At 42.1% G+C, this 26,264-nt stretch overlaps 1 protein-coding gene and 1 long non-coding RNA gene across 7 annotated transcripts in view; one reads left to right on the forward strand and one right to left on the reverse strand.

Moving 5' to 3' along the window:
- LOC106588365 (uncharacterized) overlaps positions 1 to 5,324 on the reverse strand; it is a 31,643-nt gene extending 26,319 nt beyond the window's left edge. Inside the window, exon 1 of the long non-coding RNA XR_001324647.2 lies at positions 5,067 to 5,324. This is a non-coding gene — a long non-coding RNA (uncharacterized lncRNA). The remainder of the gene's footprint in view (positions 1 to 5,066) is intronic.
- The window catches only part of carmil1 (capping protein regulator and myosin 1 linker 1), a 38,817-nt gene continuing 17,607 nt past the window's right edge, over positions 5,055 to 26,264 (forward strand). For 3 of the 6 annotated variants that reach the window (XM_014177268.2, XM_014177266.2, XM_014177269.2), the window contains exons 1-15: positions 5,125 to 5,489; positions 10,134 to 10,231; positions 13,449 to 13,499; positions 21,094 to 21,153; positions 21,249 to 21,370; positions 22,364 to 22,497; positions 22,609 to 22,679; positions 22,943 to 23,016; positions 23,129 to 23,204; positions 23,857 to 23,945; positions 24,790 to 24,884; positions 25,097 to 25,183; positions 25,268 to 25,371; positions 25,670 to 25,747; positions 26,169 to 26,245. In XM_014177268.2, coding sequence (XP_014032743.2) covers positions 5,450 to 5,489; positions 10,134 to 10,231; positions 13,449 to 13,499; positions 21,094 to 21,153; positions 21,249 to 21,370; positions 22,364 to 22,497; positions 22,609 to 22,679; positions 22,943 to 23,016; positions 23,129 to 23,204; positions 23,857 to 23,945; positions 24,790 to 24,884; positions 25,097 to 25,183; positions 25,268 to 25,371; positions 25,670 to 25,747; positions 26,169 to 26,245 — 1,256 coding nt within the window. In that variant the 5' untranslated portion in view covers positions 5,125 to 5,449. The other 3 variants (XM_014177265.2, XM_014177270.2, XM_045709448.1) reach the window with 3 other exon arrangements.

The following is a 26,264-nucleotide window of genomic DNA, read 5'->3' on the forward strand; positions in this document are numbered from 1 at the left end:
CTTTCTGGTACTTTTAACGATATAAGCCATTTTAGGTATAGGTAGGTTACATTCTAAATGTAATCCATTACAGTTACTAGTTACCTGTTCAAAATTGTAATCAGTAACGTACCTTTTGGATTACCCAAACTCAGTAGCATAATCTGATTACATTCAGTTACTTTTAGATTACTTCCCCCTTAAGATGCATTAGAAGAAGACAAAAATGTATGTTACTAATTGAATTACATCTATTGCAGGATAAATCAATGTTAAAGTTTACATAGCTGGTCATATATGGATGTTAAATTTTACTTTATTAGTTGGTTATGTAGGCTTCTTCTAAGCCATCGGTTTCTACTACATATAATAATATGCTTAAATTATATCTTTACATTAAAAACCAATGTCTATCAGAATTCCAGTCATTCCAGTAAATGTTATACCCCTTGATCTTCAAGAATAGGACTTGGAAATATGGAAGTATAGATTAGACAAATTGTTTTACCTGCTCATAACCCCAAAATGAAGGACTTTGTTAGCCAGCCCTACTCTGTTGTTTATGATTTTGTTGTCAAATGCTGCACTCATGGAATGTCATGCTTTGAGCACTACTGAAAAGTGCCATTTACATGTGAAAAATGAATGCCATATGCTGCATTTGCTTTAGGCCTATTGTTTAACTTTTGTTGGTGACACTTTGATATCTTGATAGCTGTTTAAAGGGCAAATCCACAGATGAAACCATAACAAAATGGTTGCCCCGCCGCTGTTTTGGTAAAAAGCTGAGGGATGGGCCTGGAGAAAGTCATTTTGCCACAACTTTGGAAGTATGCTTGGGGTCATTGTCCATTTGGAAGACCCATTTGCGACCAAGCTTTAACTTCCTGACTGATGTCTTGAGATGTTGCTTCAATATTTCCACAGAATTTTCCTAACTCATGATGCCATCTATTTTGTGAAGCGCACCAGTCCCTCCTGCAGCATAGCAGCCCCACAAAATGATGCTGCCACCACCATGCTTCACGATTGGGATGGTGTTCTTCGGCTTGCAAGCCTCCCCCTTTTACATCCAAACATAACGATGGTCATTATAGCCAAACAGTTTTATTTTTGTTTCATCAGACCAGAGGACATTGCTCCAAAAAGTATGATCTTTGTCCCCATGTGCAGTTGCAAACCGTAGTCTCGCTTTTTTTATAGCGGTTTTTGGAGCAGTGACTTCTTCCTCTTCTTGGGTATGACACCAAGCGGCCTTTCAGGTTATGTCGATATAGGACTCGTTTTACTGTGGATATAGATATTTTGTACCCATTTCCTCCAGCATCTTCACAAAGTCCTTTGCTGTTGTTCTGGGATTGATTTGCACTTTTCGCACCAATGTACCTTCATCTCTAGGAGACAGAACGCGTCTCCTTCCTGAGCAGTATGACGGCTGTGTGATCCCATGGAGTTTATACTTGCGTACTATTGTTTGTATAGATGAACATGGTTCCTTCAGGCGTTTGGAAATTGCTCCCAAGGATGAACCAGAAATGCGGAAGTCTACAATTTTTTTTCTGAGGTATTGGCTGATTTCTTTAGATTTTCCCATGATGTCAAGCAAAGAAGCGGTGAGTTTGAAGGTAAGCCTTGAAATACATCCACAGGTACACCTCCAATTGACTCAAATGATGTCAATTAGCCTATCAGAAGCTTCTAAAGCCATGACATAATTTTCTGGAATTTTCTAAGCTGTTTAAAGGCACAGTCAACTTAGTGTATGTAAACTTCTGACCCACTGGAATTATGAGTTATAAGTGAAATAATCTGTCTGTAAACAATTGTTGGAAAAATTACTTGTGTTATGCACAAAGTAGATGTCCTAACCGACTTGCCAAAACTATAGTTTGTTAACAAGAAATTTGTGGAGTGGTTGAAAACAGGTTTTAATGACTCCAACCTAAGTGTATGTAAACTTCCGACTTCAACTGTACATACATATACACATATATATAATTTATAAGTACAAAAATGGATGTAGCAACTACAGATTGCCCCTTTAAGTCTATCAAAAGTGTGTGAGTTTGAGCATGTGTCCATTAGGCCTATGGATTGATTAATTTTATCAGCATGAATTAGATTGAGCAATAAAAGCCCCACTTTTATTCCATAGGCTGGGATCCTCACTACGCAGCTGTTGCAAGAGCAATGATTGATAGGCGGTTTAAACTTCTTGAATTCAACCATTATTGGATTGAAATACACATTTAGATTTGTGAACTGCCATCCACAACAACCACAGTCTGTAAGGCGCAAATAGCAAAATGAGAGAGCAACAGTGTGATTCACATCAATGCGCTATACAGATATCAATAATAAATGATATCTGTATTGCTGTAGACTACACCACTGCTGTCATCCATACCTCCAAGAGTTTATTCAAGTTGGATAATATTTGGATGCCAACAGCAGTCGCCCCATTGGAAGACATAGCTTGGACTGTAACCTACAAAAGCCTATTCCTGCTCTTTTCCCGCGAATGATCAAACACATTTGGTGGGTCATCATAGTGGTCTCTGACTTGTGGTCAGACTCGCTCAGGTGGAACAAACTTAAACTTGCACCTTTTTTCAATGCTGATTTGAATGTCATTGATAAAACATAGACATGTCAGAGATTATTTTTCGCAAATCTACTTTCTGAATTTAAAAGTAATCCTCAAAGTAATCAAGTTTTTCAAAAGTATCTGTAATCTGATTACAATATTTTTGCTGGTAACGTAACGGATTACAGTTACTGGTTTTTGTAATCCCTTACATGTAACGTATTACATGTAATCCATTACTCCTCAACCCTGGCCATTGTATTTACAGCCCTCCTTTAGGATTGCACATTCAGCAAATGACCAGCAGAGGTAGTTCCCTTTGAATCCATTTTCAGATTTACAGTGTTTGGTGGTGCTCATAAAACAAATCATACCTTCAGAATTAGCAGAGCGCCCAGTCTGGAAATTTGATGTACTTGTAGACTATATTGGTCCAAACAATATGTCTTAAAATTAACACAATCAAAAAGGGTACTTTTGAGATATTAATATTTTTTGGTGAATGTGAAATGTTTTATTTCAGAATCAAGACATACTCCATATTTTAGAGCACACTGTGACTATAAGGAGTAAAATGACATCAAGATATATTTATCACGTATGGTTCACAGATTATAGGGTTTTACAGGAAGCATGTACATGTCTAAAAAGGGTTTAAAATGGCCAATCCCCCAAAAAGTATGTTATTTGTCGCACGCTTCGTAAACAACAGTTGTAGACTAATAGTGACATTTTTACTTATGGGCCCTTCCCAACAATGCAGAGAGAAAAATAATATAAAAAAATAACATTAAAAAAAATAACACAAAGAATAAATACAGAATGAGTAATGGTAACTTGGTTATATACACAGGGTACCAGTACCGAGTCGATGTGTAGGGGTACAAGGTAATTGAGGTAGATGCTGTATGTACATATACTGTAGGTAGGGGTAAAGTGACTAGGCAACAGGATAGACAATAAACAGAAACAGCAGTGTATGTGATGAGTCAAAAGAGTTGTGCAAAAAGGGTCATTGCAGATAGTCCGGGAAGCTAGTTGGTTAACTGTTTAGCAGTATTATAGCTTGGGGGTAGAATTTCTTCAGGGTCCTATTGGTTCCAGACTTGGTGCATAGGTATCGCTTGCCGTGCAGTAGCAAAGAGAACAGTCTATGACTTGGGTGGCTGGAGCCTTCCTTTGACACTGCCTGGTGTAGAGGTCCTGGATAGCAGGGAGCTTGGCCCCAGTGATGCACTGGGCCGTTCGCACTACCCTCTGTAGGGCCTTGCGGTCGGATGCCAAGCAGTTACCATACCAAGCGCTGATGCAGCCAGTCAAGATGCTCTCAATGGTGCAGCTCTAGAACTTTGAGGATCTGCGGGCCCATGACAAATCATTTCAGCCTCCTGAGGAGAAAGACGCGTTGTCGTGCCTTCTTCATGACTGTGTTGGTGTGTGTGGAGTGGACCATGTTATTTCCTTAGTGATGTGGACACCGAGGAACTTGAATCTCTCGACCCGCTCCCCCTACAGCCCCGTCGATGGGGTTTGGGGCCTCCTCAGCCCTCTGTTTTCTTGCAGTCCACGATCAACTCCTTTGTCTTGCTGACGCTGAGGGAGAGATTGTTGGCCTGGCACCACACTGCCAGGTCTCTGACCTCCTCCCTATGGGCTGTATCATCGCCGTCTGTGATCAGGCCTACCACTGTTGTGTCGTCAGCAAACTTAATGATGGTGTTGGAGTCGTGCGCGGCCACACAGTCGTGAGTGAACAGGGAGTAAAGGAGGGGACTAAGCATGCAGCCCTGAGAGGCCCCTGTGTTCATCATGATTTTCCTTTAAAACATTGTGATACAAATGTAAAAAGCATGTCAAACTTCCTTCCTACCAATTAAGTTTCTATGTGAGAATTGCCAGAACAATCTGAGATATCAAACATATTTTTGGGCTACGGTGGCATGGAATCGCCCAAGGACTATGGAAGTGTAGTTACTAATTGTTTATGTAAAAATATCACTTGAATGTTTGTTGTATGGTTCTATATAATATTCCTATCTTTTTTTATCTAATAAAAACACACAAATCCATAGGTAATAATATGCTTTTGCTCATGGGTGTGGGAAGGTGTGTCACTTTCTATTCAATGTCATTTCTGGACAATATTTCTGTCCATTTTGAACCCGTTTTGGCTCAAAAGCACTCCAAGAGGCAAACGTTGTGTATAGCCTGCAACTGTAGCCTACAACTTCGAAGTTGTATTTAAATGTCTGCTGCATATGACAGTGTGTCCTATATTGTGTTTTGAGCATTATTACCGACGCAATAACTAAACGTAATAAACCATTAATGGAAGTTGTTGAAGTAGTAATCCGCTGTTGTAATAACCTACTGTAACAACTTAACTGTACCTGTGGTTGCCTACTCTTTAGTGGTCCCTTTACCTGCACAGTAACACAGATGTTGTATTAATGCCACCAGGTGTCACATTTTTCTTACTTGACTTCGTTGAGTAGCCTACCTTTTTTGAGGGAGAGAGGGATCATTCACGAGTTGGCTGAAGGTATGTGCTTCTTTCTGCAACAGACTCGCAGAGCAGGCTAGTCCTTGGCATTTTAAAAACGGTGTCTTTTTTCTGCAACAGACTCGCATAGTAGGCTAGTTTTAGCATTTAAAAATGGTGTCTTCAATTTCCTCGTGTCTTTTTATTCGTTCATTTCAGAGCTTGAGCTCCAAGACTGTTGAGATGTGTCGATAAAGGTACATTGCTCTGACGCACTCGAGGATGAATGGAGAAAGTAGAAACTGGACTAGGCTACTCGTCGCTGGATTACATTTAAATCCGTGTCTTTAGTCTTTGTTGTTGTGCCTTTTAACTCTACACAACTCTCCTAATTCTTAAACATGACTGAAGAAAATACGGATTTTCCTAACGAGTTGCTGGGTAAGAAACGTTTTAACAGTAATGTTATTTATTTTGGCTAAAATGACTACTCTTGCATTGAAAAACGTGTGTCAGCTGTTTCTCAAATTTGAGGTGCACCTGATAGAGCCCCACAGTCACAATACCCATAAAACCTAGCGGTCAAACAGGGAAATGGTTCCAATCGTTTTTCCACTATGAATTTTTCCCACAGGGGATTTTGAAGCACCTAAAATAAGGGCTGTGTAGGCTTACCCTGGTGTGACATTTTCATAACCATGTAAATCTCTCTCAGGCAAGGTGACTTTTATCAATATATTCAGCTCGATTTACTCTGATTCGAAAATGCTATTAGCATCAAAGTAGACATCATGCAAAACTACAAATCTCTGCAAGTTCCCGCACATCATCTCTAACGGACACCTTTGATAACAGGTATTGTGTTAATTTAAAACTTGCACGAGACAGTTCATAGAATTGTCAATTCAAATAAATGTAACCAATTTATATATTACTACACTGAACAAAAATATAAACGCAACATGTAAAGTGTTGGTTCCATGTTTCATGAGCTGACAATAAAAGTTCCCAGAAATATTCCATATTCACAAAGCTTATTTCTCTCAAATATTGTGCACACATTTGTTTACGTCCCTGTTAGTGAGCATTTCTCCTTTGCCAGGATAATCTATCCACCTCAAAAATGTGATATATCAAGAAGCTGATTAAACAGCATGATCATTACACAGGTGCACCTCGTGCTGGGGACAATAAAAGGCCACTCTAAAATGTGCAGTTTTGTCACACAACACAGATGTCTCAAGTTTTGAGGGAGTGTGCAATTGGCATATTGACTGCAGGAATGTCCACCAGAGCTCTTATTGTTCAATTCTCTACCATAAGCTGCCTCCAACATTGTTTTAGAGAATTTGGCGGTACATCCAACCGGCCTCACAACCGCAGACCACATGTGTGGCGTCATGTGGGGGAGCAGTTTGCCGATGTCAAAACGTTTTGAATCGGCAGAGTGCCCCATGGTGGCCGGTGGGGTTATGGTATGGGCAGGAATGAGCTACGAACAACGAACACAATTGCATTTTATCTAGAGCAATTGGAATGCACAGAGTTACCATGACAAAATCCTGAGGCCCATTGTCACCAGACATTTGGGGATTTTGGGATGCTCTGCATCGACGTGTACGACAGCGTGTTCCAGTTCCCAGCAACTTTGCACAGACATTGAAGAGGAGTGGGACAACATGTGTAACCTTTATTTACCTAGGCAAGTCAGTGAAGAACAAATTCTTATTTACAATGACGGCCTACCTCGGCCAAACCTGGACGACGCTGGGCCAATTGTGTGCCGTCCTATGGGACCCCCAATCACGGCCAGATGTGATGCAGCCTGGATTCGAACCAGGGACTACAGTGACACCTCTTGCACTGAGATGCAGCGCCTTATACTGCTGCGCCACTCGGGAACATTCCACAGGCCACAATCAACATCCTGATCTTCTCTATGCGAAGGAGGTATGTCGCGCTGCAAATGGTGGTCACACCAAATACTGACAGGTTTTCTGATCCACGCCCCTACCTTTTTTTCTTAAGGTATCGGTGACCAACTATGCATATCTGTAGTCCCTGTCATGTGAAATCCATTGATTAGGGTCTAAGGAATTTATTTAAATTGACTGATGTCCTTATATGAACTGTAACTCAGTAAAATCTTTGAAATTGTTGCATGTTGTGTTTATTTTTGTTCAGTATGCATTTAGCTGACATTAGATAGTTAATCCAGATATTCTTACCTTTGCCTCAATTCAGCAATCTCGTCCAGATCATCAGGGCATTTGTATTTCTTTCTGATAGCCACATTAGCAGCTAATTAGCATTTTTTTTTATTACAGCCTTATTTATTTTTTATTACAGCCTTATTCTAAAATTGATGAGGATTTCTTTTTTTTAATGCATCTACACACAATGACAAAGCAAAAACGGGTGTTTTAGTATTTAAAAAAACGATTTATCACATCATATTTACACAAGTATTCAGACCAGAAGTATTTTGTTGAAGCATCTTTGGCAGCGATTACAGCCTTGAGTCTTCTTGGGTATGACACTACAAGCTTGGCACACCTGTATTTGGAGAGTTTCTCCCTTTCTTCTCTGCAAATCTTTTCAAGAACTGTCAGGTTGGATTGGGAGCGTCGCTGCACAGCTATTTTCAGGTCTCTCTAGAGATGTTCGATCGGGTTCAAGTCCGGGCTCTGGCTGGGCCACTCAAGGACATTCAGAGACTTGTCCCAAAGCCACTCCTGCGTTGTACTGCATTGTCTTTGCTATGTGCCTAGGGTCCTTGTCTTGTTGGAAGGTGAACTTTTGCCCCAGTCTGAGGTCCTGAGCACTCTGGAGCAGGTTTTCATCATCTGTACTTTGCTCCGTTCATCTTTCCCTCAATCCTGACTAGTGTCCCAGTCCCTGCCGCTGAAAAACATCCCCACAGCATGATGCTGCCACCACCGTGTTTCACCGTAGGGATGGTGCCTGGTTTCCTCCAGACATGACGCTTGGCATTCAGGCCAAAGAGTTCAATCATGGTTTCATCAGACCAGAGAATCTTGTTTCTCATGTTCTGAGAGTCCTTTAGTTGCCTTTTGGCAAACTCCGAGCGGGCTGTCTTGCCTTTTACTGAAGAGTGGCTTCCGTCTGGCCACTCTACCATAAACACCTGATTGACAGAGCTCCAGCACTCCACCAGAGTGACCATTGGGTTCTTGGTCACCTCCCTGACCAAGGCCCTTCTCCCACGATTGCTCAGTTTGGCCGGGCGGCCAGCTCCAGGAAGAGTCTTGGTGGTTCCAAACTTCTTCCATTTAAGCATGATGGAGGCCACTGTGTTCTTGGGGACCTTCAATGCTGCAGAAATGTTTGGGTACCTTTTCCCCAGATGTGTTCCTCAACACAATCCTGTCTCTGAGCTCTATAGACAGTCCCTTCGACCTCATGGCTTGGCTTTTGCTCTGACATGCGCTGTCAACTGTGGGACCTCACAGTATATACTGTTACGGGTGTGTGCCTTTTCAAATGAAGTCCAATCTGTTGAATTTACCACAGGTGGACAATTTGCCAAAATGTATTTAAAAAACGGTTTTTACTTTGTCATTAGAGGGTATTGTGTGTCGATTGATGAGGACTTTTTAAAAAATGTAATCCATTTTAGAATAAGGCTGTAATGTAACAAAATGTGGGGAAAAGGAAGGCGTCTGAATACTTTCCAAATGATAAAAGTCACCTTGTCCTAGAGAAATTTAGACGGTTATCAAAACATCACACCAGGGTAAGCCTACACAAAACAAAATCCCCTATAGGAAAAACAAAATCCCCTATAGGAAAAACGAATGGTGGAATCACCGTTGAAACCATTTCTGTGTTTGACCGCTAGGGTTTATGGGTATAATGACTCGTACTCTATACCCACATACTTCTGTACACAAAGTTTGGGAGAAGAACTGGAAGCGTGTCTTGCTGAATTCCCTCAGAGTGGGATGACAACCAATGGGATGACAACCAATGGGATTACCAATGCTGTGTTCAAACCAACTCGGAACATAGAAATGTCCAACTTCAGTGTGTTAATGACAACAGAAAAAACGAGCTCCGACTGGGGAAAAATTGTTTTGAACGGTCACCCAATTCGGAATTCTAACTTGAGCCTCTTTCTTGAGCCCTGACTTTCCGAGCTGAAGATCACTGACGTCATGATTTGAGAGTTCCCAGTTGTCTTGAATGCACCAACTCAATGGGCCTCCTCTAGGATAAACCAGTGTGTGGATGGACCATTGTCATATTATGTAATACCCAGGACATGCAGTACAACGAGCTTAAACAGACATGTTCATTTTTTTCATCGCACTTCTTTTTAAAATGTAGCATTTTTGTTTTGAGAATGTACACTGATAAAGTTATGGAACCACCCCAAAAACGATAACTCCAACAAACGGTTTTCAGAAATAATTATTTCAGAGAACTGTGGATACATAAATACATGTTGTTCAAAGCAGTCTGGGCCACATTTGGAAATCTCCCTCTGTAAATGTTTTGATCTCAGTTCCAGATTGATCTCAAGAGTTTCCCCCACTCTTGCCAGGATTCCATGAAAAACAAGACTACACAAATTAGAAGTGACCCACCAAAACACAGCTGTAAGAGGCCGGAAGCTGACAAAAGCTGTGTTTGGCATGAAATTAAGCAATAATATTACACTGACTGCTACTAGATGGGAGAAAAAGTGCACCAATGTTGAATTACTAACCACCCTGACACTGCCATATGGCCAGGGGGAAACCTACTGCCTATGGAATGTGTGGTATTTTGACTACTTATGAGGATTCTGAGTGTGGTGGTTACAAAGCTGACATTAGGTCCACACTTGATGCAACAACTGTTTGAAGAACACCCCAAAGCAGGAAAAATTTATCCCAAGTTGGGTTGTTTTCCTATCAAAAAGAATTTCAGCAAATGTTCTTATTCTGTTATTCATGATGTCCCAGGCCAGGCATACATGGGTTATGTTTTGAATTGTAAAGGCTTCCAATAATCCAAGCCCTGCACATGCACTAGATAGCATACTCGTATCAGTGCTAATCTTCCAAATGTTCCTCCTAGAGAGTGTAAGAGATGCCGTGGGAGGGAAGATCAAGCTCACCCTGAAGAAGAGGGTGAAACTGGAGGTCAAAGGTGACAAACTGGAGAACCGAGTCCTGGTAAGACATCATGCTTGCTTTCTTGGCACTCATATAATTGGTTTCTCATTGTGCAGTTCCCTAAATGTAGCCTTAAATGTGCAGACACAACACAACCCTTTTATTTAGGAGAAAATCAACTTGTCATTCCGAGCACCCCAGTGTTTGTCATTTTCCTCATTCTCCCAAGGTTCACATGCTTCTCAGCAAAACCTTGTTCCTGTGCCTCATTCGCATAACAGGAAGCCCGCAGTCGACTGGTTCACAATAGAACGTTTGAAACACAGCCTCACCACTTTCTGTGTACTTGACAGACTGAAATGTATTGACTTCCTGAAACCATTTGTTGTCTGCTGAGTAATATTGTTGTTGCTTTGTATGCAGAGTAATAGATTTTGATAGTTGAATGTTATATTGTAACATTTAAAATGTGACCCTCCGCAACTGTCTTCATTTTGTTAGCAGCCTCAGATCCCCTTCAAAAGGTAGCCGAAACGTATTGGGTTTCAATTGGAATATCAGTTGCCTCCATCAAACCTTATTTTGGAGGATCAAGGAAGACCAGAGACATTTTCCAAACAAACTTCTTTATACGCTGTTGCTTCTTCTTTAGCCCTGAGCTGTGTTTATTAGACATTGAATGGAAGAAAACAGACTGAAACGAGGTGGGACTAACTGGACTTGTCCAATAATAATAATAAAACATTTTGGTGTGTGCCTTTCAAGATACCCAAGGACACTTACATAATAAGAAACACTCTTTTTCATTTTCCATTGTAAAACGTTTTCCATTGCATGGCCTAATGAACACAGCCCTGTATACAGAGGATATTCAGTCTTACCTCATACTCAACAACGGCATCATCCGCTACACTTTCCTCTAAGCCCTGGGCCAGCAAAGACATGAAAAGCCTCAGACCCAACTTTCAAAAGACATTTGAGCCCTCGGTCTCAGTGTATTATTGTGTAAGAGGAAGAACAATGGATAAGGTGGTGTAGGAGTAGGCCTACTATTGGATATGGGCCGATCTTGTTTCATGTAACTGCATGTCTCTAAACCCCCTGTGTGTGTGTGTGTGTGTGTGTGTGTGTGTGTGTGTGTGTGTGTGTGTGTGTGTGTGTGTGTGTGTGTGCAGCTGACTAGCTTAGGAAGATACTCTGAATTACCTACAGTATGTATTTCCTAGTTCATAAAAAGATAAATGTTGACACATAATTTAATGAAGATCTAATTGACCCGTTACTTTAAATACCCGTCCTTAACTCATGAAATTGTACACATTTTTCCACATCACATTTGAAAGCATGTTATTTTCAGGAAAGTTGTCCTTCCTTAGAGTTCAGCGTGAAATGGACACACTAGGTTCTGGGGCCCTAATGGACACACTGTAGATTCTGGGGCCCTATTTTCTTTGTAAAGTTCCACAATTGTCTCCTTTCTTGACTTGACAGAACACTTCCCCACAGGGCACTGACTGAGAGCATCAGACACTGATAAATATAGCCCACCACATTGGCACATTCCTAGGCCTTGCTAGAGTAGAGATGTAATCCGTCTATATCATCGACCAAACTCAGTAGTCAAAATTTGGTTAAGCAGTCTTTATCCGTAAGACACAATGTATAAGTGGGCTTTACCTGTAGGAACTATTATGGGATTGTGAAATGTCTGTCTGTTTCTGTGTGTGTACGCGTGTGTGAACATACAATACCCGTTCCCCTCTTTTTACACCGGAGATACTATAAAATAAAATACAGGAACAGATTGTCCAGAGCAGAGAGGGGCGGGGTCTCCTGTCTCACACCCAGCCATTGGTTGACTTAGCCATTGGTTGATGCTCATATTTGGCCTTGAAGAGTGACCTCACTCCAAAAAAACCCACATACCACAGCTATCTGATCCACAGTCAGTTTTCTCTCTTTGTCCTTCCAGCTATAACTGTGTATTCATCTGTACTCACCATGGTATTATTACGTCTCTTTTTAAAAAGAAATGAGTTAGCTACTACTGTGCGATTACAATTGAGTTTGCACCTGTGTCTTTGAGAATAGAAAGGTTTAAAACACATAAATGAAAGCAAAGACATTAAACAATGTTCATAACACAATTTCACTGCAAACCTCTAAACATTTGCCCCACATGTTGTATATTTTTTATTTAACTAGGCAAGTCAGTTAAGAACAAATACTTATTTATAATGACGGCCTACCCCGGCCAAACCTGGGCCAATTATGCGCTGCCCTATGGGACTCCCAATCATGGCCAGATGTGATACAGCCTGGATTCGAACCAGGGACTGTAGTGACGTGTCTTGCACTGAGATGCAGTGCCTTGCCTTAGACCGCTGCGCCACTCGGGAGCATATTCATGTTCCTTCCATACCAATAACAGCTGCAAACCGCTGGTGGAACGGATTAGTAACTTTGTCATGTTTGATTTGGGCCCATACACTGAACAAAAATATAAACGCAACATGTAAAGTTTTGGGTTCCATATTTCATGAGCTGAAAAAGAAGATCCCAGAAATGTTCCATATGCACAAATTTCTCAAGTGTTCTGCACAAATTTGTTTACATCCCTGTTAGTGAGCATTTCTCCTTTGCCAAGATAATCCATCAACCTGACAGGTGTGGCATATCAAGAAGTTGATTAAACAGCGTGATCATTACACAGGTGCACCTTGTGCTGAGGACAATAAAAGGCCACTCTAAATTGTGCCATATTTTATCTCACAACACAATGCCACAATTTACTCAAGTTTGAAGGGAGCGCGCAATTGGCATGCTGACTTCAGGAATGTCCAACAGAGCTGTTGCCACAAGCTGCCTCCAACGTTGTTTTAGAGAATTTGGCAGTACATGCAAACGGCCTAACAACCGCACACCACGTGTATCCACGCCAGCCCAGGACCTCCACATCCGGCTTCTTCACCTGCGGGATCGTCTGAGGGGTGCAGAGGACTATTTCTGTCTGTAATAAAGCCCTTTTGTGGGGAAAAGCAAATTCTGATTGGCTGGGCCTGGCTCCCCCACGCATGGCTGCGCCCTGGCCCAGTCATGTGAAATTCATAGATTAGAGCCTAATTAATATATTTAAATTGACTGCTTTCCTTCTATGAACTGTAACTCAGTAAAATCTTTGAAATTGTTGCATGTTGGGTTTATATTTTTGTTCAGTATACATAGTACAGTTGTTGACTTCCGTTATGTCGCTCTGATCTGTCTCTCTCCTCTACAGGCTTTGGCATCCCATCGGGGCTTTCTCCTTACTGCGAGGGTCCCCACCAAGGTAAGAAGTGTGAGTGAGAGCGAGTACATGCACATGAGACGCTGTCTGTGTTTGATTGTGTGTACATGTTTGTGTGTGCTATTGTATATCTTGATCTTCCTATGAATCAAATGCACTATATATACAAAAGTATGTGGAAAACCTTTCAAATTAGTGGATTCGGCTATTTCAACCACACCCGTTGCTGACAGGTGTATAAAATCGAGCACACAGCCATGCAATCTCCATAGACAAACATTGGCAGTAGAATGCCCTCACTGAAGAGCTCAGTGACTTTCAACGTGGCACCGTCATAGGATGTCACCTTTCCAACAAGTCAGTTTGTCAAATGCCTGCCCTGCTAAAGCTGCCCCGGTCAACTGTAAGTGCTGTTATTGTGAGGTGGAAACGTCTAGGAGCAACAACGGCTAAGCCGTGAAGTGGTAGGCCACACACGCTCACAGAACGTGACCACCGATTGCTGAAGCGAGTAGTCCTTAAAAATCGTCTGTCCTTAGATGCAACACTCGCTACCAAGCTCCAAACTGCTTCTGGAAGCAATGTCAGCACAAGAACTGTTCGTCGGGAGCTTCATGAAATGGGTTTCCATGGTTGAGCAGCCGCAAACAAGCCTAAGATCACAATGCCAAGCGTCGGCTAAATCTGGGTTTAGCGGATGCAAGGAGAACGCTACGTGCCTCGATGCATAGTGCCAACTGTACTTGGTGGAGAAGGAATAGTTGTCTGGGGCTGTTTTTTATGGTTCGGGCTAGGCCCCTTAGTTCAAGTGAAGGGAAATCTTAACTCTACACAGTGGGGCCTCCCGAGTGGCGCAGTGGACTAAGGCAGTGCTAGCTGTGCCGCTAGAGATTCTGAGTTCGAGTCTAGGCTCTGTCGCAGCTGGCTGTAACTGGAGACCCATGGGGCGGCGCACAATTGGCCCAGCGTCGTCCGGGTTAGGGGAGGGTTTGGCCGGCAGGGATGTCCTTGTCCCATCACGCACTAGCAACTCCTGTGACGGGCAGGGCGCAGTGCACGCTGGCACGGTCACCAGGTGCACGGTGTTTCCTCCGACACATTGGTGCGGCTGGCTTCCGGGTTAAGTGGGTATTGTGTCAAGAAGCAGCGCGGCTTGGTTGGGTTGTGTTTCGGAAGATGCACGGCTCTCGACCTTCGCCTCTCCTGAGTCCGTACCGGAGTTGCAGCGATGAGACAAGACTGTAACTACCAATTGGATACCACGAAATTGGGGAGAAAAGTAACAAAAATGTATAATAAACTCTACAGCGTACAATGACATTCTAGATGATTCAGTGCTTCCAACTTTGTGGCAACAGTTTGGGGAAGGGCCTTTCCTTTTTCAGCATGACAATGCCCCTGTGCACAAAGCAAGGTCCATACAGAAATGGTTTGTCGAGATCGGTGTGGAAGAACCCTAACCTCAACCCCATCAAACACCTTTGGGATAAATTGGAAAGTCAACTGCGAGCCAGGCCTAATTGCCCAACATCAATACCCGACCTCACTAATGCTCTTGTGGCTGAATGGAAGCAAGTCCCCGCAGAAGGCTTTCCACTTTCTAGTGGAAAGCCTTCCCAGAAGATTGGAGGCTGTTATAGAAGCAAAGGGGGACCAACTCCATATTAATGGCCATTATTTTGGAATGAGATGTTCGACTTTTGGTCATGTAGTGTATCTTCGTACTACAGTAGCTTGAAGATTAGTTTACTAGTGTTCTGCATGGTGCTACATTTGTTAATACAGTGGGGGAAAAAAGTATTTGATCCCCTGCTGATTTTGTACGTTTGCCCACTTACAAAGAAATGATCAGTCTATAATTTTAATATTAGGTTTATTTGAACAGTGAGAGACAGAATAACAACAAAAATATCCAGAAAAACGCATGTCAAAAATGTTATAAAATGTTTTGCATTTTAATGAGGGAAATAAGTATTTGACCCCTCTGCAAAACATGACTTAGTACTTGGTGGCAAAACCCTTGTTGGCAATCACAGAGGTCAGACGTTTCTTGTAGTTGGCCACCAGGTTTGCACACATCTCAGGAGGGATTTTGTCCCACTCCTCTTTGCAGATCTTCTCCAAGTCATTAAGTTTTCGAGGCTGACGTTTGGGTACTCGAACCTTCAGCTCCCTCCACAGATTTTCTATGGGATTAAGGTCTGGAGACTGGCTAGGCCACTCCAGGACCTTAATGTGCTTCTTCTTGAGCCACTCCTTTGTTGCCTTGGCCGTATGTTTTGGTCATTGTCATGCTGGAATACCCATCCACGACCCATTTTCAATGCCCTGGCTGAGGGAAGGAGGTTCTCACCCAAGATTTGACAGTACATGGCCCCGTCCATCGCCCCTTTGATGCGGTGTAGTTGTCCTGTCCCCTTAGCAGAAAACACCCCCAAAGCATAATGTTTCCACCTCCATGTTTGACGGTGGAGATGGTGTTCTTGGGGTCATAGGCAGCATTCCTCCTCCTCCAAACACGGCGACTTGAGTTGATGTCAAAGAGCTCCATTTTGGTCTCATCTGACCACAACACTTTCACCAGTTGTCCTCTGAGTCATTCAGATGTTCATTGGCAAACTTCAAACGGACATGTATATGTATTCTTGAGCAGGGTGACTGGTCTCAACTGCCTTGAGATCATTGACAAGATCCTCCCGTGTAGTTCTGGACTGATTCCTCACCATTCTCATGATCATTGCAACTCCACGAGGTGAAATCTTGCATGGAGCCCCAGGCCGAGGGAGATTGACAGTTCTTTTGTGTTTCTTCCATTTGCGAATAATCGCACCAAATGTTGTCACCTTCTCACCAAGCTGCTTGGCGATGGTCTTGTAGCCCATTCCAGCCTTGTGTAGATCTACAATCTTGTCCCTGACATCCTTGGAGAGCTCTTTGGTCTTGGCCATGGTGGAGAGTTTGGAATCTGATTGATTGATTGCTTCTGTGGACAGGTGTCTTTTTTACAGGTAACAAGCTGCGGTTAGGAGCACTCCCTTTAAGAGTGTGCTCCTAATCTCAGCTCGTTACCTGTATAAAAGACACCTGGGAGCCAGAAATCTTTCTGATTGAGAGGGGGTCAAATACTTATTTCCCTCATTAAAATGCAAATCAATTTATAACATTTTTGACATGCGTTTTTCTGGATATTTTTGTTGTTATTCTGTCTCTCACTGTTCAAATAATAAACCTACCATTAAAATTATAGACTGATCCTTTCTTTGTCAGTGGGCAAACGTACAAAATCAGCAGGGGATCAAATACTTTTACCCCCACTGTATCAGTATTACCAAAGGACAATTAAGTTATTGTGAAGTTGAAATCACTGCAGTCACTGTTACTCCCTTTTATGGGCGGTCTAATAATGAAATGATGACGGACAGGGAATTCACTCTATTACAACACATAGTAAGAGGTTTGAGTGAGTGGGATGACTCTGTCTGGATGTATTGAGAAAACTTAACTTAATTAGACTGTCTTCCTACTGCCCCCAGTCATCCCAGATGGTCCTCCTTGGAAATGTTTAGTTAGTCAATCTCCAGGTGTGCCCCAGCTTGTTTTTGAGGACCGCTTCTGGAATTCTTTCTGGTTGAGTGGCTGGCCAAAGGAGCAAGTCCCTGCAGATCTTTCTCTCTCCTATTTCTGTTTTACTTTTTTGACTCTCCCACTCTCTCCCTTAAGGTTTAGATTTTTCAGAAAGTATTGACAGTTTTTCTTTCCTTCAGGCTGTGTGTTCACAGCTGCATTGTGGGTTGAAATATCAAACGTCATGGCATATGGTGGGACCTGCTCACTTGTTCCGGGCGGTAATGTACTGGTTAATGAATACCAGTAACTACAACTATTTCACTGCAGTCTTTAGACAGTGCATTTTATGAATGGGGTGATTTACAAATATAGTGACTTCAGAAAGTATTCACACCCCTTGACTTTTTCCCGCATTTTCTGGGATTAAAATGGATATAATTGTCATTGTTTTGTCAACGATCTACACAAAATGCTCAGTAATGTCAAAGTGGAAGAAAAATTTGAACATTTGTAAAACATTTAGGAAAAATAAAACACTAATAGGGCTCCCAAGTGGCGCAGCAGTATAAGGCACGGCATCTCAGTGCAAGAGGTGTCACTACAGTCCCTGGTTCGAATCCAGGCTGTATCACATCCGGCCGTCCCATAAGGTGGCGGACAATTGGCCCAGCGTCGTCCAGGTTTGGCCGGGGTAGGCTGTCATTGTAAATAAGAATTTGTTCTTAACTGACTTGCCAAGTTAAAAAAAAATATATATGTATATACACTATTGTTCAAAAGTTTGGGGTCACTTAGAAATGTCCTTCTTTTTGAAAGAAAAGCACTTTTTTTTTTGCCCATTTTAAAATAACAATATCCAATTGATCAGAAAAACAGTTTGATATTTTGATGTTATTTTAATGGACAAAAAAATTTGCTTTCTTTCAAAAACAAGGACATTTTAAGTGACCCCAAACTTTTGAATGGTAGTGTGTGTGTGTGTGTGTGTGCGTGTGTGTGCGTGTGTGTGTGTGTGTGTGTGTGTATGAAAGTATGTATGTATGTATGTATATGTATGTATGTAAAAATGTAATAAAAATGTATGCACTCTACTGTAAGTCGCTCTGGATAAGAGCGTCTGCTAAATGACTAAAATGTAAAAATGTGTGTATATGTATATATGTATATATGTATGTATGTGTGTACAGTTGAAGTCGTAAGTTTACATACACCTTAGCCAAATACATTAAAACTCAGTTTTTCACAATTCCTGACATTTAATCCGAGTAAAAATTCCTTGTCTTAGGTTAGTTAGGATCACCACTTTATTTTAAGAATGTGAAATGTCAGAATAATAGTAGAGAGAATGATTTATGTCAGCTTTCATTTCTTTCATCACATTCCCAGTGAGTCAGAAGTTTACATACACTCAATTAGTATTTGGACAAACGTTTCAGGTAGCCTTCCACAAGCTTCTCACAATAAGTTGGGTGAATTTTGGCCCATTCCTCCTGCCAGAGCTGGTGTAACCAAGTCAGGTTTGTAGGCCTCCTTGGTCCCACACACTTTTTCAGTTATGCCTACAAATGTTCTATAGGGTTGTCCTTAAGCTATTTTGCCACAACTTTGGAAGTATGCTTGGGGTCATTGTCCATTTGGAAGCCCCATTTGCGACCAAGCTTTAACTTCCTGACTGATGTCTTGAGATGTTGCTTCAATATATCCACATAATTTTCCTGCCTCATGATGCCATCTATTTTGTGAAGTGCACCAGTCCCTCCTGCAGCATAGCACCCCCACAACATGATGCTGCCACCCCCGTGCTTCACGGTCGGGATGGTGTTCTTCGGCTTGCAAGCATCCCCCTTTTTCCTCCAAATATAACAATGGTCATTATGGCCAAAGAGTTCTATTTTTGTTATGTCGATATAGGACTCGTTTTACTGTGGATATAGATACTTTTGTACCTGTTTCCTCCAGCATCTTCACAAGGTCCTTTGCTGTTGTTCTGGGATTGATTTGCACTTTTCGCACCAAAGTACATTCATCTCTAGGAGACAGAACGCGTCTCCTTCCTGAGCGGTATGACGGCTGCGTGGTCCCATGGTGTTTTTACTTGCATACTATTGTTTGTACAGATGAACATGGTACCTTCAGGCGTTTGGAAATTGCTCCCAAAGATGAACCAGACTTGTGGAGGTCTACAATTTTTTTTCTGAGGTCTTGGCTGATTTCTATTGATTTTCCCATTGTGTGTGTGTGTGTGTGTGTGTGTGTGTGTGTGTGTGTGTGTGTGTGTGTGTGTGTGTGTGTGTGTGTGTGTGTGTGTACAGAGGGGTAAAAAAGTATTTGATCCCCAATTTTTTGGGGGGGATGCATCTCTGTCTCCTCTAGCTCCCTTAGTTTGTCCTCCCAGAATCGTCGTTCATCCTCCCACGTCCATCCTTTTTTTCGGTGCTCCAATCCCCGCTGCTTGGTCCTGGTTTGGTGGGTAGTTCTGTCAGGTGCGTCGTAGAAAGTGGACCAAGGCGCAGCGGGTATCGTGTTCATCTTCTTTTATTTATATATTGAACACTTAAACAAACTAAATCGACGTCAACCAACAGTTCCGTAAGGACACAAGGACTATACGAAAAATACAACTACCCACAAACACAAGAGAAAATAAACCCACTTAAATATGGCCTCCAATTAGAAGCAACGACAACCAGCTGCTTCTAATTGGAGGTCGTTCCCAAAACTAACATAGGAATAGAAAAACTAGAAAACCCACATAGAAATAGAAAACAGAACATACACCAAAAACCCCGAAACACACAAAGCAAACACCCCCTGCCACGCCCTGACCAAACTACAATAACAAATAACCCCTTTTACTCGTCAGGACGTGACAGGACGCCTGTATCTTTTTAGTACCTGGGTGTATGAATGCACCATCCAAATTGTAATTAATAACTTCACCATGCTCAAAGGGATATTCAATGCCTGCTTTTTAAAATGTTTACCCATCTACCAATAGGTTGAATGTGTGTTTGAAATTCACTGCTCGACTAATGGACCTTACAGATAATTATACGTGTGGGGTACAGAGATGAGGCAGTCATACAAAAATCATGTTAAACACGCAGTCCGTGCAACTTATGTGACTTCTTATGCAAATGTTTACTCCTGAACGTATTTAGGCTTGCCATAACAATTCCACTTTGACATTATGAGGTATTGTGTTTAGGCCAGAGACAAAACATCGAAATGTAATATATTTTAAATTCAGGCTGTAACACAACAAAATGTGGATAATTGAAGGGGTGTGAATACTTTCTGAAGGCACTGTACTTCTTCAATTGCTAGTCATTAAAACCGATACACTTAAAGAGAAGTTACAGTATTTTCAGAGCCCTAAAACTATTTATGTTATTTCCTCTTTCTGCTGGATTTTAGTGTTACACTTGTAACCTCTGGAAAGGTAAAACGCTGAGGTGATTACACTAAGCTACATGCTTATTTCAAGTTATACACTTAATCACAAAGCATTCCTTCAGGCTAAAGTGTTACCATTATTGTTCCTGTATCCTGTAGTCAATGCAAGATAAAGTGTTTTTAGATTATTATACGCTCTGGTCTGTGTAAGACAGAGGCTCAGTCTTTCCTGGGAGTAAATTTTGCCCGTGGAGTTCTGGGTGCCGAGTGAAGACAATGGAGGGATTCAACAGCTGGAGGGGGAGGTTTTCTCTTTAACCCTGGGCCTTTGGCGTCGGGAAGTTAGCAGCTCTGGATTAGTTTTACCTCCTTACCCTCTCTCCCCTGTCATCCTGCCAGCTGTGTATGTGCTTTTGTGTGGGGTTATTTTTGGGGTTTGTCCATCTATTGCAGGGCTTGTTTGTGATGTTGTGTTTGTCTGTGTTCGTGTTATAGCTGTGAAAGACAAAGTGTCCATGTGTCCTTGTGTGCCTCACATTTTTTGGTTTTTATCAGTATGTTTTCCAACATGTTCAGATTTGGATTAGAAAATGTCCACCGTTTTCTGATTCAATACCTTTTCTATTTCTGATGGAGTATAGTGCAGATATTTTTTTTTTGTGTGTGGTTTCAGATTGAACAGACCTTCAATTACCTGGATATACAAGGGATCACTAGTAACAAGCCCACTCAGGTAAGATAGTCCTTGCTTTAAACATGAAACAACCTCTGTTCAAGCCAAACATGTTACAGACCATGTCAGTTGACACTGTGTTGCGCCCCCTACAGTTGTTATTGGAGTATGACCGAGGCCGGCTGTCCCTGAAGCTTGGCTCTGTGGAGGATGTGGATGAGGTGGTGGCCCACATTGGGACCTGTCTACACAGGATCTGTCCAGGCCTGTCCCCAGTGTAGGTCCCCTCTGTCCCTCTCTTTTTGTTAATGGTAGCTAGCGAACTTCCGTACACTGCAGTGTTCTGTACACTTGACCTTATTTTAGCGCCCATAAAATGTAATATACCAGGTATTTTAAAAATGGCGGAGGGGGAAGCGAAAGCTACTGAGTGATAGTGAAAGGGGGAGATATGTTGTGTGGGGAAAAGGATTTTTCACACGATTTGTCCAACTTATCACCTCTAAAATGTAAATAAAACACTATAAAGAGGTTATATAATGTCTCATTACATCCCTCTTTGAAGGTTTGTGTCAAATTTGAATAGGGGTTTTAGGGGGGCGCTAAAGTTGTCTTCACAAGTAAACTGCTGCTGTCACGGCTTTTGAGAGTCCTGATGGCTCGCAATGATGATGCGAAAAATGGAACTATTGATTGAATGAACTATCGATGAACTCACGTGTAATTAACTTTACTCTCACCGTTACACTCACCACTGATCATTTCTTGTTTTTAATCTGCGTGAGAAACACTACCCCTGGTGGAAAGAGGCTGTACGGGCACACAATGAGTTGCATAATGCTTGTGTACGTTACGTTGTGATGCGTCACGATGTAACGTACTGCATCAGAGGGGTCAAGTTTTTTTTTCATGTTTTCTCGAATACTATTAGTCCATTACCATGTCAATCAACGCTTGAATAGAAACGTAGTTCACACACCGGATTTTGATGCCAACGCGGTCGCTGCAGTCCCATTTTAGTTTTCGTTGCAGTCTCGTTTGAACGCCGCGGTTACGTAAAATGTGTACGGAACAGTATTAGTTACCAGTGCTTTCTTTATTGTCAGTTCTTTATTCTTTCACTCATCCACGCACATGTATTAGCGACTGACTCGTTCCCTCACTTGTGTACTCGTTCACTCACTTGTATACTCATTCACTCACTTGTGTAGCCATTCACTTGTTCAGTTGGTCACTCCCTCTCACTTTACTCATGTCCGACATGATAAAGTGACAGTTTGTGGGTGTGTCCCCTGCACTGTGAAAGGAAGGCGATGAAGAAGTTGACCCTGATGCCTCCTGAGAGGACGGCCGCCCTACAGTCTCTCTGGGAGGACCAGGCCACCACAGACCTAGGGCCATGTGGTAACGTTATAATAAAGAACATATTACACACAACAACAACAAAAAACATAACAGAAATCCCATCTATAACATAGTAGACTTTCTGTCTTCATCTCCCTCGTTCTCTCGTAGGTGGTTTCTCCCACATGTACTGGTGTCTCTGCGACCAGCTGGGTCTGCCGTTCAGAGAGGAGGTGCAGTGGGTTAGTATATACAAGTGTAGTCTCCTTCCATTTCAGTTAATATTGCTAATTTGATTATAGTGTAGCAGGGGTAGTTCATAGAGCTACAGTAGCTTGAATTTCCTTTCGTGTAGACCGGAAACTTTAGCTCAGATGCCTAACATGGTCTTTCTTGAAATATGTTGACCCGGATTTACATCGTGTCGGTTACTTTAGCTATATCAGCTCTACTTTTGCCATTGTTTGAATCATTCCAACCTTGGGTTCTCCATCTTGCCCAACAGGATGTGGACACAATCTATCAAACCCAGGACACCAGAGAACTGAACCTGCAGGATTTCGTACATCTTGAGAACAGGTACCTTCACTTTTCCTTTTTTCACAGCTGCCATATTTCCAAATTGTGTGAACAATAGCGTCTTTATACCATTCTATTTTTGATAATCCAATGCTATTTCCTTCTTCTCCAGAGATTTGGTGGCCATCATTCTGGTCCTGGAGTATAACCAATGGTTTACCAAGCTCTCCACAAAGGACTACAAACTGGTACATTTAATTCTGAACAATACTGGTCACAAAATGTTCCATTTTATGTTACACTTGTGAAGGGAAGAAATATTTGTAATTTTACAGTTCAACTGAGATGAATGAATTGGAGAAGCGTGCATGTCACTCGTGGAGAAAGGTGGATGAGTTAGATGAAAAGTGTAGGAACTTAAAACCTGTACTGTGGGTATAATGCATTGAAACAATTCTTTATTAAATAACTTCCACTGTGCTCCAGGAGTGACCGAACACTCTTTGTAAAGGGAACCCTGGCCGCAGCAGGAAGAGGACAGCTGTGTGTGTGTATAAAGGAGTGTGTGTTCTGGTGGTGGCGGGAAGAGGGGAGGCATGAGGATGAGATGTCAACAAGCGCTTTATATTATAATAACAGGGAGGGTGTGACTGCTGCTGATACTTAGTCATAGGAGGTGTGTGTGTGTGTGTGTGTGTGTGTGTGTGTGTGTGTGTGTGTGTGTGTGTGTGTGTGTGTGTGTGTGTGTGTGTGTGTGTGTGTGTGTGTGTGTGTGTGTGTGTGTGTGTGTGTGTGTGTTTATGCATTTACAGGTTAGACTTTTTTTGCAAAGTAAGTTATGCATCTGTGTTTACACAAGCCTGAGCTTGCTGCTTTTCACACTAAAGTGTTTGCTTGCAGTCCACAGATGTGTGTGAACAAATCCTGCGAGTTGTGGCCCGCTCTAGTCGCTTAGAGGAGATGGTGTTAGAGAATGCAGGTCTCAGAAGGTGAGCACTAAGCACTGGTAATAGGTTAGACTGGCTTTATCTTATCCACCACACACATCCAGATGAGGGTGCAAACACACACACACACACACACACACACAGTTTCATAATGAATTATGCTCTCGATCGCAGCTACATTCCATACATGCTGTCCAGTGTGAAATTAAGGGAGCTAGCTCGCACGGTAGTTAAACACATGACTCTGACTATTATCAGAAATGCACTTCCTGTTGAAAATCCTGAGGTAACTTGAGTAGAGCTGTGGAAAAAATATATACCAAAACACGCTTCAGCCCAGCCCAATTGAAAAAGGGTGTATCAGGTGCTCAACTGAGGGACCCCAAAACATTCCTTACCCCAGGATACTACTGGTGACTATCTGGCAGAATAAAGACAAAGGAGTACTCTGTTGCTGCGTAAATCTGATCGATTTATTGACGGGACAAACAAGGCTTTCAATAGGCTCTGAGGTAGGGGATTCATGCCGAAATGTAAACCTATTTGTTTGTCCTGTCAATAAATCAATCACATTTATTTAGAAAGCCCTTCTTACATCAGCCGATGTCACAAAGTGCTGTACAGAAACCCAGCCTGAAACCCCAAACAGCAAGCAATGCAGGTGTAGAAGCACGGTGGCTAGGAAAAACTCCCTAGAAAGGCCAGAACCTAGGAAGAAACCTAGAGGAACCAGGCTATACTGGCCACCCCAAATCGATCAGATTTACGCAGCAACAAAGTGCTCCTTTTTCTTTATTCTGCCGAATAGTTACCAGTTGAAGTATCCTGCGGTAAGGAATGTTTTTGGAATTATTGAGAGCTGTGTCTTTTCTTGATATTTTCACAGTGATTTCGCACAGAAGTTAGCCAACGCTCTGACCTGCAACCCTGCCTCTGTACTTCACACCCTCAACCTCACAAACAACTCCCTGGAGGACAAGGGTACAACAAACTCCCTGCTTTGAAAAATATTTAAAGATTTTCAGTGATATTCAATGATACAGGATATTGCACTAATCTAGAATTCTAGCTTCTAGTATTCTGTCCTACATTGGCATGGATCGTATCAATGGCAAAATGCGTGTCTCAAAGCTTCAAGTTCATGAGAGGTTATACGTTTGTTCATAAGTTTGTGATGCATTTTTTTTTTCTAGGTGTATCTGCTCTCAGTGCACAGCTGGCCAAACTCCCAATGGGTCTCAAGCATTTGAACCTCTCAAAGACCTCCATATCACAAAAAGGTATTGTAAATTCATGACCAACTTACGTGCCAACTGTCATGTGTGATGTCACTTCCTCTGAACTTCCTGTGTTTGTGTGGTTAGGGGTTAACAGTCTTGCCCAGGCGCTGAGTGCCAACCCTGCTGTCCCCACTACCCTCACACACCTGGACCTCTGTGGGAACTCACTCCGAGGAGACGACCTCCCAGTATGTACCTCTCCTGGTAGAAGTTGCTAGGCACAGATCTAGGATCAGCTAACCCTCCACAAAGCCTAACCTTAATCAAGGGAGGGAGTGCAAAACTGATCTTAGATTGGTGTTGTATTGGCAGCAACATCAAACTCTTAAACGTTCTGTCCTGGCTTTCATATATGTTTCACACAGGCCACAGAAATAGTGTGAAATAAGATTTGAAATATTAACTGAAATCCATAGACCTAATTCCCCCTTCATTGTACTCTGTGTTTTCTGTTGTTCTCCATAATTTCTCTGACTCTTTTTACAGAATCTGTACAATTTCCTGGGTCAACCTAACAGTCTAGTAACTCTGGACCTGTCCAACAGCGACTGCTGTCTGGACCAAGTGAGTGAACCCTCATCCACTGCTAAGACAAATTCACACTGCTATCGCTAGGCAATGATTGGACTTTAACCCTCTTTATGGGCACATTATACAGCTATTCTTAACCTAACCAATCATCTACATTAACTAGATTAGTATAATTGTAATAATATGCAATGAAAGTGAACATATCATGTCTGGACATCATGTGAGCACTGTTTTATAAGTAGCATACCGTCTGCTTTTGATACCACTATTATTAAATCGGGAAATAACATAATTTGAATTAGCTTTTTATACAGTTATATTTGTGGAGCTTGTCGTTATAGTTGTTGCTACGCAAATGGCCAGTCCCTTTCATAAGATATTGTCTGTAGCTCTCTAGACTGAGATGTCACTTTGCTGACCTATGTTATTCAAATGCTCAACTCCTGTCTTCAAGGTCTGCACTTCACTTCTACGAGGCTCTCTCAAGCACCTCTCAGTGCTCAACATGTCTAAGAGCGTTTTCTCTAGCAGGTGATCCATACAACAACAA

This window comes from Salmo salar, chromosome ssa27 (assembly GCF_905237065.1).
Source record: "Salmo salar chromosome ssa27, Ssal_v3.1, whole genome shotgun sequence".
Classification (NCBI taxonomy): Eukaryota; Metazoa; Chordata; class Actinopteri; order Salmoniformes; family Salmonidae; genus Salmo; species Salmo salar.